This window comes from Temnothorax nylanderi, unplaced genomic scaffold, assembly GCF_030848795.1.
Source record: "Temnothorax nylanderi isolate EJ_2023f unplaced genomic scaffold, tnyl_v1.0 TNYL_tig0170_pilon, whole genome shotgun sequence".
NCBI classification, from domain to species: Eukaryota; Metazoa; Arthropoda; class Insecta; order Hymenoptera; family Formicidae; genus Temnothorax; species Temnothorax nylanderi.
The window spans coordinates 322,492-339,749 of NW_027249232.1; the positions used below are offsets into that span (position 1 = coordinate 322,492).

The following is a 17,258-nucleotide window of genomic DNA, read 5'->3' on the forward strand; positions in this document are numbered from 1 at the left end:
ATTTGACGTCAAAATGACTTGTGTTTGCTACCTGGGATCACGTCGCAGTCCCGAACCGAGCCAAAGCTCCGGAAGAATCCACAATCCAGCGTTAACGGAACCCGCCGCAATCACCGGCCCTGAGACGTCCCACGTCCCGAGATCGCAAACAGCAATATGTACTCGCAAGTTCGCTGCCGCAAGTCCCTGGGGGTAGCTATCCGGAATCGGATAAATCGGAACAGGCGGGCGCACGTTATAGAGCAGAAGCTCTTACGCTTCTACGTAAAACGAAATAGATATTCACCGCGTTTCGTGCCTCCTCCATCACTCCCAGTTTCTCTAAGCTATCGAGTCCTTCCCCCGATACTCCTGACTCATCTCCCTTCCTAGAGTCCTCCTATTCCCCGGTTCCTTCCAAGGAACTCGAGGATCCCCGGCAGAGGCCTTTCTTAGAATCCTATTTCCCGCTTCCATTTGAATATTCCGAAAAACCGTATTATAGAACACCCTCCCCCGCTATCTCCACATCAAGCATCAAGATTCTCGACACTCGATCACCTTCCCCCGCGCTCTCCAGTTCCAGCGTGGAAATCGTCTATGAATCAATTTCTTTAGATTAGATAAAGAAAATCATTAAGGGGTAATGCCACTCTAGCGCCCGGAAAAACAGCCTAATTTTGACAATTTTTTATGGGAATATAGTAAATGGAATACAAAATCTGTTTAAAGGCCTTTATTGTACATACTTTAAAGTGTGTTCACAATTTTTTTCAATTTTTTTTTTTTACAAAATGGCGGCGCCAGAACTCAGCAAAGGAAGCCTCTTCTCACGGATAGTGTTCTGCGGCCGGAAAGATTTCTCCTCCAATTTTTGACCTGGAACAAAAAACCAAAAATTTTTTAGTTTTATATAAGATTAGCTCGGGAAGTACGTACGGAAATTAAAAAATATCATTTTTTGTAAAAATGGTGCACGTTTGAACAAAAATGAAACGTTTTTAAAAATGAAACGTTTTGTTCAAACGTGCACCATTTTTACAAAAAATGATATTTTTTAATTTCCGTACGTACTTCCCGAGCTAATCTTATATAAAACTAAAAAATTTTTGGTTTTTTGTTCCAGGTCAAAAATTGGAGGAGAAATCTTTCCGGCCGCAGAACACTATCCGTGAGAAGAGGCTTTCTTTGCTGAGTTCTGGCGCTGCCATTTTGTAAAAAAAAAAAAATTGAAAAAAATTGTGAACACACTTTAAAGTATGTACAATAAAGGCCTTTAAACAGATTTTGTATTCCATTTACTATATTCCTATAAAAAATTGTCAAAATTAGGCTGTTTTTCCGGGCGCTAGAGTGGCATTACCCCTTAATCTAATATAACTTAAGCGCAACTAATTCTCAGTAGGTATGCACATACACTACATTATTTAATTCCTCTTTTCTTTCTCTTTCATGTGAATTTTTCATTAATAACAATTCTGTATTAATCCGAGCAGGATATCAAGTTTAAATTAAATTCTTTTCCCTAAAAATCCTGCTCGATGACCTCTGTACCAATGTAACACCCGCGCCTTTTCCACACGCATACACCTCACACATACACATGTATATATAAAGATTTATTTGCTTTTCTATTTTGTAATGATACTCTGTTTAAGTCTTTTCTTTGTATAACGTTTAACAAATGCGTTAATTCTTTTTTTTTTATAATAAATGTTTAAATTCTTTTCATTATTAATAAATCCCAAGGAGAACAAAAAGTCAAGATGATGTCATTGTGACGCCAAAATGACGGGAAAAAGTCAGAGTTTGATCACTGAACTATTATGACTCCAAAATGACTGTACAGTGACTCGTCATAAAATCATTACATGACGATATTTTGACTTTCAGGATTTTTATATTAATTTTCGAAAATATAATTTATTCGGCCACTTTCACAAATTGTTCTGAAAAAAGTGAATCCCTCTGGAAGTATCTATCTCCTATCTGGAAGCATCTACAAACGGGTTTTTTTAATTTCTGCGAGGAGATTGCCTGACACTTGATTGAAATTATATATAAGTTGAAAATTATAGTATGTACTAAGGTAATAAATGTACCAATGTGCCTGAACACGTACCTATGTCTGGACATTTTTATCATTTTAGTCCTTAAATAAGTTATAACGCGAATTAAAATCAAAGAATCAAAGATAAGAATATTTTTCTTGTATTATATTTTTATCTTTGATTTTAATTCGCGTTATATTTATTTAAAAACTAAAATGAGTTTAGACATAGCTTTTAAGTGTCCCGGCATTAGTACACTGTTGGAAAATTTGTGTTAAATATAACATAAAGCACATGTCCCAAACGGTCCACTCAAATTTTCGTATTAATTTAACATAATATGGATGTGTTAAATGATAACACCGATACTATGTTAAAATATTCCAACAGAAAGGAAATGTAATTCTGATCGTAATTTGAGGTTAATTATGTGTACAATTAACATAACTTTTATGTTGAAGTTAAGATTGTAAGATAAAATCAACATTCTTTTTCTGTAAATTTTTATTCCCACTTCTGTTATAGAGTAAAATCAACATTTTACTCTATAACAGAAGTGGGAATTTTTCTGTAAATGTTAACACATTTAATAAATACGTTCAAATTGTGTTACTTTAACATATTTTTTAAATTATTTTAATAATTTTACATTTTAAATTTGTTAAGTTCAATTAATATAGCAGGCATATGTTAAATCTACACATGTATGTGTTGATTATTTTACACAAAAATTTTAACAAGGACCTTTTTTAACACAACTATAAAAATTTTTCAACGGTGTACATTTACCTTATATATATATATATATATATAATGTACCATAATATAACACTAGAGTCCCTCGTAATCAGAATCTGGCCATACGGTAGCAACTTTTGATTGGTTCGCCATTTCTTAGCAAAAGCAAGAGAAATAGAAAGAGAAAGAGATAGAAAAGAGATAAAGAAAGAGATAGAAGAAAAGAGAAAACAATAGTGAATGTATATCCTTCTCTCTCGTAGAATTTTGTCAGAACTGCAAGTTGGCCAGACTTTGATTAAAGGAACTCTAATATAACACTATATAATTTTTTGATATATAAGGGAAATGTACACTGTTGAAAAATTTTTATAGTTGTGTTAAAAAAGGTCCTTGTTAAAATTTTTGTATATATATATATATATATATATATATATATAATACATGGGAGCTTTCCAGCAAGTGACACAAGTCGACACAAACATCGTTCTATCTTTCTCTTTTGGCAATGAATAAAGCCTTGTGTCCACGATGCTAGAACGCTCCGAGACCTTGGACGGAGAAAGAATTAACCAATCGCATTCGTCAATTGCCGAATTGTTTAAATGTGATTAATCAATTTTTTCTCTGTCTGAGATCTCAGAGCGATTTTTAGTATCGTGAACACAAAGCTTAACAAAGATAAAACGATACTTGTGTCAACTTGTGTCGCTTGCTGGAAAGCTCCCAATATACACAGTCACTCAATATAATATGTTGAAAAAGGAATGTGAGTTCTCACGCACATTCTCTGAGACAAAAATTTGTACCACAATTTGCATTTAATTATAATAAATTATTTAAAAATAAACTACTTTTTAATATATTTTCAAATATAAGTATGTTATATTAATTATATGTACGAAAAAAATCACGATAAAAGTCAAGAAGACGTTGTTTTGACGTCTTTGTGACATCACAAAACCGTCCTTGCCAGGAACCACAATGACGTCATCATGACTTATAGAATTATGACTTTTGAAAGATGTCACTTTGACATCATCTTGACTTATGTGTTCTCCTTGAGAATGTATATTAATTGTAAAGAAGTACCATTTATTTCTTAGAATAAGACCTTGCCTTCAGTTCCCTTGCTCTCTCTGAAATCGCACACGGTCCGATCTCTGGTAATAGGGATTAGTTTCCTTGACCAAAAATAGGACCACGAGTGCACGAAACTCACAGTAGGCGTAATAGCGTCCCTTCTGGACGTTGACTCACGACTGGAATTTTTCGAAACGTGCATTCGTCTCGAGGCATACGCCTTTTCCAGCGTGTACCCGAGATATGATAAGATCTAGTCTTCCTATCTCCTTTCCTCTAGATATAGCCTTTCCCTTGCTACCCAGGTAGCAAACACAAGTCATTTTGACGTCAAATACTAGTCATGTTTGTACAAATGACGTCAAATGACCAAAAAGCGACTATGTCTTTAAAAATGACATTATACTGACGTTATTCCATAACGTCATTATGACGTCTATTTTTAGTCATTTTTGGTTAGGTTAACCTATGACATCGGCGACTAATAATGGACGTTTATAAAACGTCATTTCTTAGACCATCTAAAGACGTCTTAAAGTCGTCCAAATAATGTCTTTTTGTAATATAACTATTTTTACTTCTTAATATTGTTTAATAAAGTAATAATAAAATAAAAACCACAAAATTAACTACAATGTGTTTGTTTCGCAACTTTATGATTGAAGTGGCGAATTTATGGTATAAGTGGATGTAGTTGCGTGTGATTATAGTTTTATGATAACTATTTCACGCAGTGTTATAGCTATCAAGAAGATTATCATTACAAGAATTTTGAACACTTTAAAGATGTACCTGTTATAGACAAGTACAGTTAATAAGGAAGCATCAGGGTGAGAAGATCGTCACTGTCCACTGGATCATCGAAGTCAAGCGACTCGGACGCGGTACTGTACTAGGATGGGTGACCGCCTTGAGAGCGGCTATACGCACATGGCATGTAAACAAAACAGTTAAAAAAGTTTTTTTTTCTTAGATAATGAAAAAGAACATTTTTTTATAAACGTTTATCAAGTAGACATTTTAATATTTTAATTTCATCAAAAACATTTCTAGAAACCGGTATGTCGTACAATGGACCTATTTTTGCCGTCAATAAGACGTCAGAAAATGACGTCAATTGTCTGTGACATTAGACCGTCATTTTAACGTCATTATGCCGCCAGTTAGTGACGTCAGGAATGGTCAGTAAAGGACCAAAATTTGACGTCAAAATGACTTGTGTTTGCTACCTGGGTAATATTCTACAACTTCTGGGGTTTGACGTAACATTTATATTATAAACTTGTCTTATATTTCATCAAACGCGCCAACCTCATAAGTTTGTTATCTAATGATATCTAAATGTCTAAATTCTTATATAAAGAATTCTGAAAGGTATTTTCTTACATAAAGAATTCTGAAAGTTTTATTGACCTAAACAATATAGGTCAATATTTAGTAAATTATCTTAAATTTACTAAATATGTAGTTACAATAAATTAGAGAGAAATTTTTAAAATTTTGCCTTTCACATATATCTGCAAGTTCTATTATTTTTTATACTAGACATCACAGACGCGTGTTACGCGCGCGCTATTTAGCTTTAATCTCTTGATGCAACTGTCAAAATGTGCCATAACAGCCACTTGTGAAGTAAGCGTAGCGAGAAAGTCAATCGGCATCACGGAAAAGAGCCAACAATATATTTTGATAGATTCGAGTATTGATTTTACGTTCTTTTTTTTTAAAATAGAGCGTTTCATGACTTTTTTTATTAGGGATTCTTTAAAATCTATAATTTTTAGATTGCATTTAAGACTTTTTAATCCTAAATTTTTATATTTCGTACATAAATTTTAGCTTTTTTTTATCAGATTTTTTCCACTTTTCACTTAATAAAAATAGAAATATTTTTTTAACATATTTCTTGCAAGTAGCAGTTCCCACTAATTGTAAGTAATTCATCTTATATAAATTAAAAAGGGAAAGTAATATATGTATTTGTTGGGGGGGTATTAAATTACCCAGGTAGCAAAGTGACGTCTATTTAACGTCATTTTTTGGTCATGTTCTGACGATTGCGACGTTATGAAATGACGTCAAAGTGCCGTAAAAATGACGTACTTTTGTCTCATCTCCGTGACGTCATATATTGACGTCACTAATACGTAATTAATGACGTCGCCGGGACGAAATAAAAGTACGTCAGATTTTGAACATTTGGACGTCATCTTGGAATGGCAGTCACAAGACTGACCATAAAATGTCGTCAAATAGACGACAACTTTTTAATCTACATTATTTTTTATGAAATTAAAATGTTAAAATGTCCACTTGATAAACGTTTATAAAAAAACGTTTTTCTTCTTTATCTATGAAAAAAAAAAACGCTTTTTTAACTGTTTCTTTACGTATCATGTGCATATAGCCCCGCTCTCTCAAGGCGGTCACCCATCCTAGTACAGTACCGCGCCCGTGTTGCTTGACTTCGATGATCCAGTGAACAGTGACGATCTTCTGACCCTGATGCTTCCTTAGTAACTGTACTTGTCTATAACAAGTACATCTTTAAAGTGTTCAAAAATCTTGTAATGATATCTTCTTGATAGCTATAACACTGCATGAAATAGTTATCATTGTCTTATAAACGTCCATTATTAGTCGTCGACGTCATAGACCAAAAATGACTAAAAGTAGACGTCATTATGTCGATGTCGTCTTCTGACGTCACTTTGCTCCTTGGGTTGGGTACTGGTCTACAAACTGACGAACCAGATACGTCGTGTTAAAGTCAGTCAACTAACGTCTTTTATTAGTCTAAAGTCTGAAGTCTCAGGTACGTCGTGTTAACGTCAGTTAATTAACATCTTTTATTAGTCTAAAGTCTGACGTCTCAGGTACGTCGTATTAACGTCAGTTAACTAACATCTTTTATTAGTCTAAAGTCTGACGTCTCAGGTACGTCGTATTAACGTCAGTTAACTAACATCATTTATTGGTCTATAATCTGACGAACCAGGAACGTCGTATTAAAGCGATTTAACTAACGTCTTTTATTGGTCGAAATTCTGACGTCTCAGATACGTCGTACAATTGATAAATAACTAACGTCATTAAATGGGCACTAATCTAACGTTACTTGGACGTTATAGTTTGGTTAAATTGTCGAAGTGTTTTTATGGTTATACAAATGACGTCAATGGTACGTTATAATGAGGTCATTCTACGATTAGTTATTATTTCGTCAAAAAAGTCACGACATTTATACGTCTTAAGTTGGTAAAATGACGTCGTACCCAAAAAATGACGAATTATTGACGTCATATTAACGTCACCTTGCTACCTGGGTAATCACATCGATTGACTATATAAACGTTTTTAGATTATTATTATCTTTAGGTTTATCAAATTTACTTGAAAATTTACGATATGTAGGCGTACATCTTAACAATATTTTGAGTTCATACTTGTTTTAATGATATATTATTTCTCTATTGTGGGTAATTTAGTAATTTTATTAAAGTAAGATAAAACTCTCTATGGTATTTTCTTCTCGAAATTCAATAATGTAGAATGTTTTCTTTCCGATAAAAGCTCACTGCTTTCGACGGTTCCTTCATTATCAACTAAATATTGATCTAAATGCAAGTTATTCCATGAAGATGTGTAAGAAAAACTATATGTTGACTAGTTTACATTAGTTTCTTAATGAGAAAAGTATTATCTGTGCTATTCCATCAATTCGGATAAAAATTCTATTTTTAATGAATTGAAGCGTTTTGCATTATTATATATATTGTGTTATTGATCAATAATTGATTTAGTATAATTCTGTCACTTTGCAAAAATATATTTAAACAGTATAAAAAGCTTGCGTATAAAGCAATAAATATCACGAAAGTTTACTTTAAAGATGTGACGTGAATAATACATCGCAACAAAAAAGAGAAAAAGTTGATTTTTCAATTAACCCTTAAATGCCACACCTCTCAAGAATCTCGTAAATGACACATGGGGTCTAAAAGACCCCAGCATGAAAAATGTCTCCTTACTTATTGATTTTTTGATATTCAGTTATGAAAATTATTTTCAATGTTGTTCAAGGCTTAGAAAAGAGAATAAAATGCTTATATTGTTAAAATTTCAATTTCAACATAGTATAAAAAATTAAGATCGCCAACAGTTAAAATATTGGCTCCAAAATCAAAAAAATAAAATATAATAAATAAATAAATATGAGCTCCATTTTTGGCGGGAACATTTGAAAATATATCATTGTAGAGGGTCTGGGGTCCACTGGACCCCGGGTGGCATTTAAGGGTTAATCTTTTAGCTCTTTAAAATTCGTTCTAAATGGAGATATGCGTGGTAAGAAGATAAAGAGAATTGATTAGGTTAATTTTATTACTCTACTATCAACATTTGTTGGTAATAATCAACAAATTATTTCCTATATTTTTTTATTTGTTTGTTTCGAAACAAAAGAGCGGCGTATATCTCGGCGAAACTGACGAGTCTTCGCGGAAATTCCCTTTTTGCTCGTCGACCCTTTTTCCTCCTACTCGTTCACGTCTTTAAAGCTCAATAAGTCCGCAGGACCTTCCGAAAGAGGAGCTTCCTCCCTTTGACGTCGTGTTTCACGCAACGCTAAGTTATGCGAAGTTGCTTCTTGTTTAAGCATAAATTGAGTTCGAGGAGGTAAGGCTCGTCTGTTATAAAAGGTCCTCGCCCTTGAAATTAATTCGTGAAAGAGACAAAGGCACATCGCCCCCCAGTTCACTGAACGAATTGTGCGGCTTTACGGATAGCGAGCCGTCGGCACGCGGCGAGCAAACGTTGTTTGAGTGGAAAGAAAATAATTGGATAGATAATTGTAACGACATCGTCGTGACTGTAGCTGTGTGGTAAAGGGATTACATTTCTGTGAGAATATCGGTAAGATAGACTCAAATATGGTTATATCGAATCTATATATAATCATTGCTAATGAGTGAATCATTTTTACAAAGAAATTTGTGCTTCGTAGATCTTATATATATAATCGCATTTTTATAAACATTTCTTTATGAAAACGATTATAGCAAAGTTTTTAATCGTATCATTTAACGTTAGCGAGAATAAAAATTTAGACCTGCGACGTTATTTATTGTCGATTACGTTGATAATACGCGATCGCTTGCATTAATAATTGCATGTCAACGCGATTTATAATATATATTGTTTAATCGTTCAACAATTACGTTGCACAATACATAGTGTGACGGGCGGCGACGTATCTATTGATTTTAGGAAAGAGGGAGGATGAGAGTTGGAGGGAGCGGGGATAAAAGTGGTCCGACAGTCTCTTCTGACCGCTGCAGCTTAATTCTCGAAACCTTTCCTTGAAAATTTTATTGCTTCCTTTTTTTAAATATTAAATAATAGTTTTCAATTAAGTTACAATAGATTTATGTAAAAAAATTTATAATAGAAAATTTAAATTAAATCTTAAATGTTTTTAGGATTAAATGTAAAAAACATTTAAGATTTAATTAAGTGAAAAAAATTTTATTTATAACATCCACGTATAAAAAAATGTAGCTGTTTCTAATTTGTAATTTTTTTATATGGACATTTATCAAAGAGATATATTTTTCGCAGGGCGTCAGTTGGTTTTGGAAACACCCAGTAGGGAATTAACGATTTTTCAGGTCGCTCTGTGAGTCTATATCTCGTCCATCTCATGCAGTCTATCGCTGTTTACAGGGTAGCTACCCCAAGAAAATCTTGGCGAATTTTTCATCCGGGGCCCCGCGAGTCCTGGAGTTCTATTTAAGAAATCAGACTTCCGCCTCACGTATTCCCCAGGATTACGGTCCGTCTTCGTCCTCCAGCTAAGAGGACGGCCACTTCATCTCGAATATCTACAAACGGAAATGGGATTCGTCCCTTCGACCCAGTCGACTTTCCTTATACTTTTGCTTTTTTTCCGATAAAATCTTAATTTTTCTGGAGGCGATGATTCAATTATTGTTTCTCTTTTAATATATGGTACATTTATATTTTCTATTTGATTGACAGATATATACTTTTTCAAACTTGCTTGGAATATTACTTGCTAAAATATTAATATTTGAATATTAAAACCTCTATCCCTGTGATACATAGTGCATTTATTTTAAGCGCTGATTAATCAAGCAGAATACCCAAAAATAAATTTAATCGGATTACTTAACTTTTTATAAACATAATTATTCTCCTAAAAATTATTCTACATGTTTGATTAATAATAAACATTAATTTTATTTCATTTTTAATAATAATCAATTATTTTGATTGTAGTTTAGTAATAATTTAGTAAAATAATTCGTTTTCTAAAGATAATTTCTAATCATCTTTAGTAACAAAGATAATAGATTTGTAATCTTTTTTAATATATTAAAAATAATAAATAATAAAACTTGGTACGATAAAATCATGTAGCGGCCTTACACAGAATCTGCTTTATAGAAATTATATTTTATTTTCCCTAAAAATAGATATTTTCGTTAATAGCTTTACTTTCGTCAAAGCAGAAATTTTGGCCCGGGAAATTTATTTATCGCTACATTTACGAAACATTGTCGCCTGGAGGATCATCAGCGCAAAGGAGACATATTATCCGACGGCGAATGTTTGTGCGAAATTAAATCGGTCGCGTGCCCAGTGAAAAGGATATGTCTAACGAGATTGTAAAATCCGCCAGGATAATTGTATTCGCGCTCAATTTAAACTCGCGTTGATAATCGATGGTCGTTAAATCGTACAATATTCTCTCTCTCTCTCTCTCTCTCTCTCTCTCTCTCTCTCTCTCTCTCTCTCTCTCTCTCTCACTCTCACTCTCTTTCTCTCTGTCGTGTCGCTTCCGGTTTTAATTCTACTTAACGAGCGGCTCGTGCGGCCCGATGCGCGATTTAATGCTCAAACAAAATGCATTGCATCAAATTCCGTTTATGATATAATTGAAACCGCGGTTCCGGCGGCATGCGATTGCATATATTGTCGCAACATGCGGAACCGCCTGTTTGCGCATTCGCCAATTTTCCATATCAATCCTCGCCAAAAAAGCGCGCGGAAAAATTTTCAAATTGGCCGCTGATTTAATCGAGTCAGTAGCTCGGACTTAATGAGAAGCTAATTGGTTAAAGCATGAAACGACACTTGCATCGGCACAGTACGACAGGAATTTTAAATAAAAATTGTAATGACCTCTGGACTAATTGACGCTGCGATAGAAAGAAATTTGTAACATAATTTACATTTTTATTTTTATGTGACTAACGTATATAGTGGCTACATACAACGATATTTGGAATTTATTTTTCTCTATTGTCACAATTTCGTTCAAAGTCTCCATCTATCGTCCCAGATTTTGTCGTTAAATAGGATATTGTAATTTTATAGAAACTATAAAAGCGTTTCTAATAAATTTATTTATAGCTAATTCATCAAAATGTCTTTTTGCTATCGTTATACGTATATTTGTTAATATTATTTGCACATGCAAGGACTGCCTCTCTAGATACGCAAAAACAATTTTTTAGATACGTTTATCATTACAGCATTGTTTAATTAGTCGTTAAACTAAATGACATTAAAAATATTATAATATCTAATGAAATAATACTGCATAATGAATCTTATATGTTAATTATTAAAGAAAGATATCCTGTTCCGAGAACAGATATATAGAGATATAAAACATTTTTCATAACAAAAAAGTACGTAATGCTTGAGTAATTAATTAATTGCTCCGATTATTTATTTATTTTTTTATATCTTTATCGACGTAGAGAGACAACCTGTTTTTATTTTTATAAAATGTTTTAATCTTATCCGTTAACACGCGAGAGACTTAGCGATCTCAATCAGGAATTAAAATATCTAAATTTTCGAGGAAATGGAATATTCGATGCCAAAGGGGTGGAGCCAAAGCGAACGTTGTCATCAATGCAAAAGTCGCGGAAGTTTCGCGCGGTACGATTTGAGAACCATCGCTTTAAAGCCCCACTTATCGAGCGCCTAGTTGGTATGATAATGTAATAAAATAAATGGAGGTTGCTGCTTCCTCTCCCGAGCGATATAGTCTTCCACTCTCTTTCCGCCTCTCTCTCTCTCTCTCTCTCTCATTCTCTCCTCCCCTCTCTCTCCTCGTACTCCTCCTCATTCCTCTGGGACTCTGCAATCCGCTGCAACCCTCCTCTCCCCTCACCATTATTGCTCGCTCACACCTCCCCTGCCACCACCATCCCTATTCGGCCCCGCGAAATTGGGGGGAGCAGGGGGACAGGGATGGAATCGAGAAGGTAGAAGGGAATGGAGAGAGCTCACCTCGAAAGCGAAATACAACAAGTCCCGCCGCCATTGCTGGATCACCCTTCAGCGGGAGTTTTGTCGTCGCGTGGGTGGGGGGTTGACAGCCCCGCGCGGCGCGACGAGAGTCAGTCTCACCCTTCCCGACCGACCCCGGTCGAGCCCTGCACGACCCTGGCTTTCCCTGCTTCCTGGGGGGGCCAGCGGAATGGAAGCAAGGGGGTGCACGGAGAACGCCGGGGTAGATAGGTCGAAAACTCCGCCCCCGCACATCCGTGAAAGCAAGTCAATACTATCACTGCCTTCCGCGCCCCCCGCGTTTCGCCATGCCTATGGTCGCCCTTTCTCTCGCCGGAGGATGGGTATCGAAATTCGTTACCGGCTCTGCGCGACCCCCGCGGGACTTACGATTGCGAGGGCGGAAGGAAGGGTTGATCGCGCAAAAGGGGCTCGATATAGGTGTCTTGCAGGAAGTGTCGATTTGCCGTCCCACTTTAACGATTGAACGTCGAGCGAGAAATGCTCTTTTAATCCTCCGTTACATGGTCGATATATTCTCTATGCCGTATTGCCGCGAGTCTGATCATGATAGGATTAATCTACTGAGAAATCTTCGCAAGCTTCACTCCTTTTTCAACATCGATTTCAGGAAGGTGGATTTGTAAACGATAATTTTAATGTGCTTTTTCTGTCTGTTTATCATCCTTGGTATCTAAATTTAGGGATAAGAACTTCCGAAGTTATGACAATTCAACAGAGAAAAATTATTGAAAGTAAAAAAAATTTCCTACATAATATTTAATAAGTTGAAGTTTCTTTCAAAGCGTGGAATATATATTCATAGAAGTAATTTACCTTTATATATTTTTTAAATATTTCAAAACTATGGTAATAAATGATAATAGCATTGTCATTAAATATGAGATACCTAATTTTCAAATAAAAAGTGGAAATGCGCTCTCTCTCTCTCTCTCTCTCTCTCTCTCTCTCTCTCTCTCTCTCTCGATAATTATTAATAAATCGCATTTCCAAATTATACGAACAAATATAAGATTGAAAAGAGATAATATATATAAAATTAAAAATATACTTAGCGTGATGCAAGTTCGCCCGACGCTCCTTCTTTCAAAAAAGTTCCGAAGAATGAAGTCTACTCATTTCCCTCAATTATTCTCCGCGGTTCGCCGCCTGACTCCGCGCGTTTCGCTAGATTCGCTCGAAAAGGCATTAAGGACGCTCACCCCCGGCGCCGGGGCGTTTAACTCCCCGATTGCTTTGACAACTTAAGCAGGCCCTTAAACCTCGCTCGAGCCCCGATGTAATTTATAAGCGGCCGAGGGGGTAAACTCCGCCGGGGACCGTCAAACTGCCATGTGGCAAAACCCTCGTCGGCAGGGGAAGTCAGGGATTATGCGGTGATAAATAAATATGTACGTTTATGCAACAACCGCCGTGACGGAGTTGCGGGGGTGCAAATATATACGTCGTTGTGCGTTGTAGCGACCGAAGTCAAATCGTGTTCCGAGGGGATCGCGGGCCGAATCTTTATCCCTCCTCCGAGTCAAATACGCCGGTGATCTTTGAGCTTGCCCCCTCCCCCCATTCGAGGAGTATAATCATTTATACTCTCGTATCTAAAACTTGTTTTCGCAATTAATTATTAATTAAATTTAAATATAATGATATATTATCTTAGTATTATGTTACCCTTTTTTTCCACAATGTTATTTCAAAATATATTTTTATCTTCTACTGTAATTCATTTTCTACTTTGTTTTAGATTTTTATATTAGCATCACATTACTTTTAATATTATTATTTTCTCTTATTTTCTATGCCTGCGCACAAATTGAGTTGTATTAAATATATTTATTCAAAATTGTGTTATAATTAATGCTTACCTGATATTGCGTTTAATTAACAGAGAAGCCAGTATCTAGAATAACAAATATGTAGTAACAAATAAGATAGCAGTAATAAATCTGCGAAAGAGTGAGTCAGTGACGATAACTCAGTTAATCAGATTTATTTTTATTACAAGTAATCATTACAATATATATCACTGATTGAGAATACGTTTTACAGCGAATAGTATCACAACACGAAATATACAGAGAAAGTGCGGACGAGCGTTCATTTACAGCGCCGAGAAAGAAATCAATCTCACTCACACCTTTATGAACCAAATTACTTTCATTAATCGATATTATGCAACATTAAATTTTATGAATTCGTATTGCCACCTCGGTTATTTCCAAATGCAATTTAATTTTGATTTCGCAACGTGTATCGTCACGGTTTATTAATCGTACCTCTGACACATAAATTTGTCCGTGGGTAAAAAAAAAGAAGTATTTTAATTGCGTTAATTTTTTAAGCAATTCCAACGCGAATTTGCGAATATGTAAAATAATTGATTTCCGTATTACGTTCACAAAGCTGTAGAGTGTTCATTGCCCACCCCGTCACTTTTCTCTCTAATTCGGTAACTTTATGACGAATTTAAATTTAAAAAAAAAGAAGGAAGAAAGGAAAAAAACGAAATGTCTTTTCGGATTAATTCATTGACTTTCTACGAAAAACGGAAAATGTGCTATCAACGTGCCGAGCCTAACGCCCGATAAATATGTCTATAATAAATAAATACATGTATATATCTATGTGTGTATATTTACGCCGCGATTGAGTGCCCCTCGGTCGACTTTAGTTGCCGTTTTTATTCGTTAGCGATGCCATTCTTTCAGTGCCTCGCGTTTGTACGATAGAGATACTCGCCAATTGGAATCCTCACGATCATCACAGAGGGACTTAAGACTTTGTCCTTAGGCCTGATCATGCTGAAACAAAGTTCGCGCGCCCTGCTCCTTGATCCTTTCATTTAGGAAAGCCTTGCCCGCCAGTCTTTGCTGTTTTCCTTTGATAATTAATTTCGCCTCTCATGAATCTCGTCCTCGTTCTAGCGCCGAATCCTTTGGATCGTGTGGTATTTGCATTTTATTGTGTGGCGTTCGTGTAGCGAAGTCCTTTGGTGTCTAAGATGATTTTAGTTTTTGTACATGTCACAAAGGACCTTCTCCATCGGCGTGTTGCCGATAGTCCTGTGGAAGTAGATCAATTCCACTCTTGCAGCTGGAACCGTTCGCAGCAACGGTAGCAGCAACAGCAACCTGCCGAAGCGGGCTGGACTATTCGGTTGTTGAGCACGCGCATGATGTCCGAGCATTAATTGTGCCTGATCCTGCAAGTTCTCAATTTGGCTCGAGTCCTTCAAACCGCGGGTTTCTGCAACGGGAAAATCGGCTTTCTAGGAGTGCATGTCGCGAGTTTACACGAAATTGAATAACTAACTTAAAAAAATACTCTCCAAAAGTCGAAGAGTAAAATATCAATGAAAACGAGTGAAATGCAAGTGTAATGAAAAAATGAAAATTGAGCCTGTGCACTTCGAGTGATTCGCCACTAAAAAACGACGAGCGGAAGGAGATACAGTTCACAATTAAATACCGAGAGAGATGAATGAAATGGTAAAACTACAAATTAATTATAAAGTTGTTTACAAAAAAAATCGAAGACGAGAGCGTCGCCAACCTGGGCGGAAGAGAACGATGGCCTTCATGCAGGCGAATTCCGCAGGATCGACCATGACCGCCTTGTATCTCTGCAGGGTGTCGTGCAGGTGTCTGACGTCCGCCGCCACTTGGCTGGGCTTTCCCGTGGTGGTTTGCAGATGCAGCCCCGAGTGCGGATGCGGATGAGGCGAGAGGGTCAGAGCAGTTAGCTCGGCGGAGCTAAAGAGAGGCGAAGATTCGAGCGGCAGACACCATTGAACCGCATTTAATAGGAACAGCTCCGACCAAACTTCTTCCAGGAGTATTACCTGCGCGATATAAATAACGCACTTGCAGTTTATTTTACTGTATCGTTATCTCTTTTTTAGAGCACCATTTTAATTGTATTGAATCTTCCTATAACGAAGCCGCGGATAATTATATTGTAAGATTTGAAATAATAATTAAGCCGCTATACTGGCAGCCTATTTTTCATCTGTCGTATTGACACACAAATACGTAAAGATATTTATTGGTCTGATTAATTCTCGACAACTTCTATCGTCGCGATTACTGTTTATCAACGTTTATCAAAATAAATTATTAAATGAAAACGTGGCTAAATATACATAAGGCAAATATGTTAAATTGATAATAAATACATACATGTTGAGATACAAGTGAATCGGTACAATCGTTACCTGATCTCTGAATGGCAAGCCAGCGAAGGAGGGAAGATTCTTCGCCCATTTGACCGCCATGAAGAGCAGCCTCGCGCTGGTCTCGTAAACCGTTTCGGCACTCGCTGGTGAGTATAACGACGGCAGCACCGGTGGAAGCTGCGTGCATCCACTCCGCTGAGGCGTCAACGGCTCCTCGTTCGTTACGTCTATGCTGTCCTCGGATGCGTTTCCTGTGTTCAGACGCAAAGCTCTCTTTCTTCATGCAAATATAGAGTTTCCATAACAGCGGTGACAATAACGAATGACCAAGATCTGGGAATGATATCCACTCACGCGAATTTATATGAGAGGTAGGATCAGAAGCAGAGCGATAGAGACTCGTATTAAAAGGTTTCATGCATCTTTGATAAGATAAAACAAATATTTATTATATATTTTTTTTATTAAACTTCCTTTTGCTTAGCTTACAAGTGTTACTTTCTTTTTTGTTATTATCGTAAGAGGGTATTCTAGTCTAGAGGGTCAAAAAATCGATTTTTTTTAATTTTTACTTTTTAATTATAAAGCAGTTTATAATAAAATTCTAAAAATTAATGAAGTTATGAAGATTTGAAGAGATCAGTATCTCGAGTCGCATATAAGTCAGATTGATAACGTTCCACGCTGCTACAATAATCAGTCTTTTATCATAAAGAAATCTTGAGAATTTTATCTTTGTTATATTGTTTGGGATCTTGGTTTATTTTTCTCGTCAATATAAATTTAAATTCATTAATTTGAACTTTTGCTCCAAAACATCTGCATTGTGGGGAAAAAACAATAGAAATTACAATGTAGCAATGTATTAAATATTTATTGTATTAAAT

General features: G+C 35.8%; 1 protein-coding gene across 1 annotated transcript in view; it reads right to left on the minus strand.

Moving 5' to 3' along the window:
- Window positions 1-14,172: 14,172 nt before the first annotated feature.
- Window positions 14,173-17,258, minus strand: part of LOC139777972 (photoreceptor-specific nuclear receptor) — a 34,624-nt gene continuing 31,538 nt past the window's right edge. The window contains exons 7-9 of the mRNA XM_071715697.1: window positions 16,411-16,622; window positions 15,750-16,038; window positions 14,173-15,443 (exon numbers count right to left, since the gene is read on the minus strand). Of these exons, the coding sequence (XP_071571798.1) occupies window positions 15,205-15,443; window positions 15,750-16,038; window positions 16,411-16,622 (740 nt within the window). The 3' untranslated portion in view covers window positions 14,173-15,204. The remainder of the gene's footprint in view (window positions 15,444-15,749; window positions 16,039-16,410; window positions 16,623-17,258) is intronic.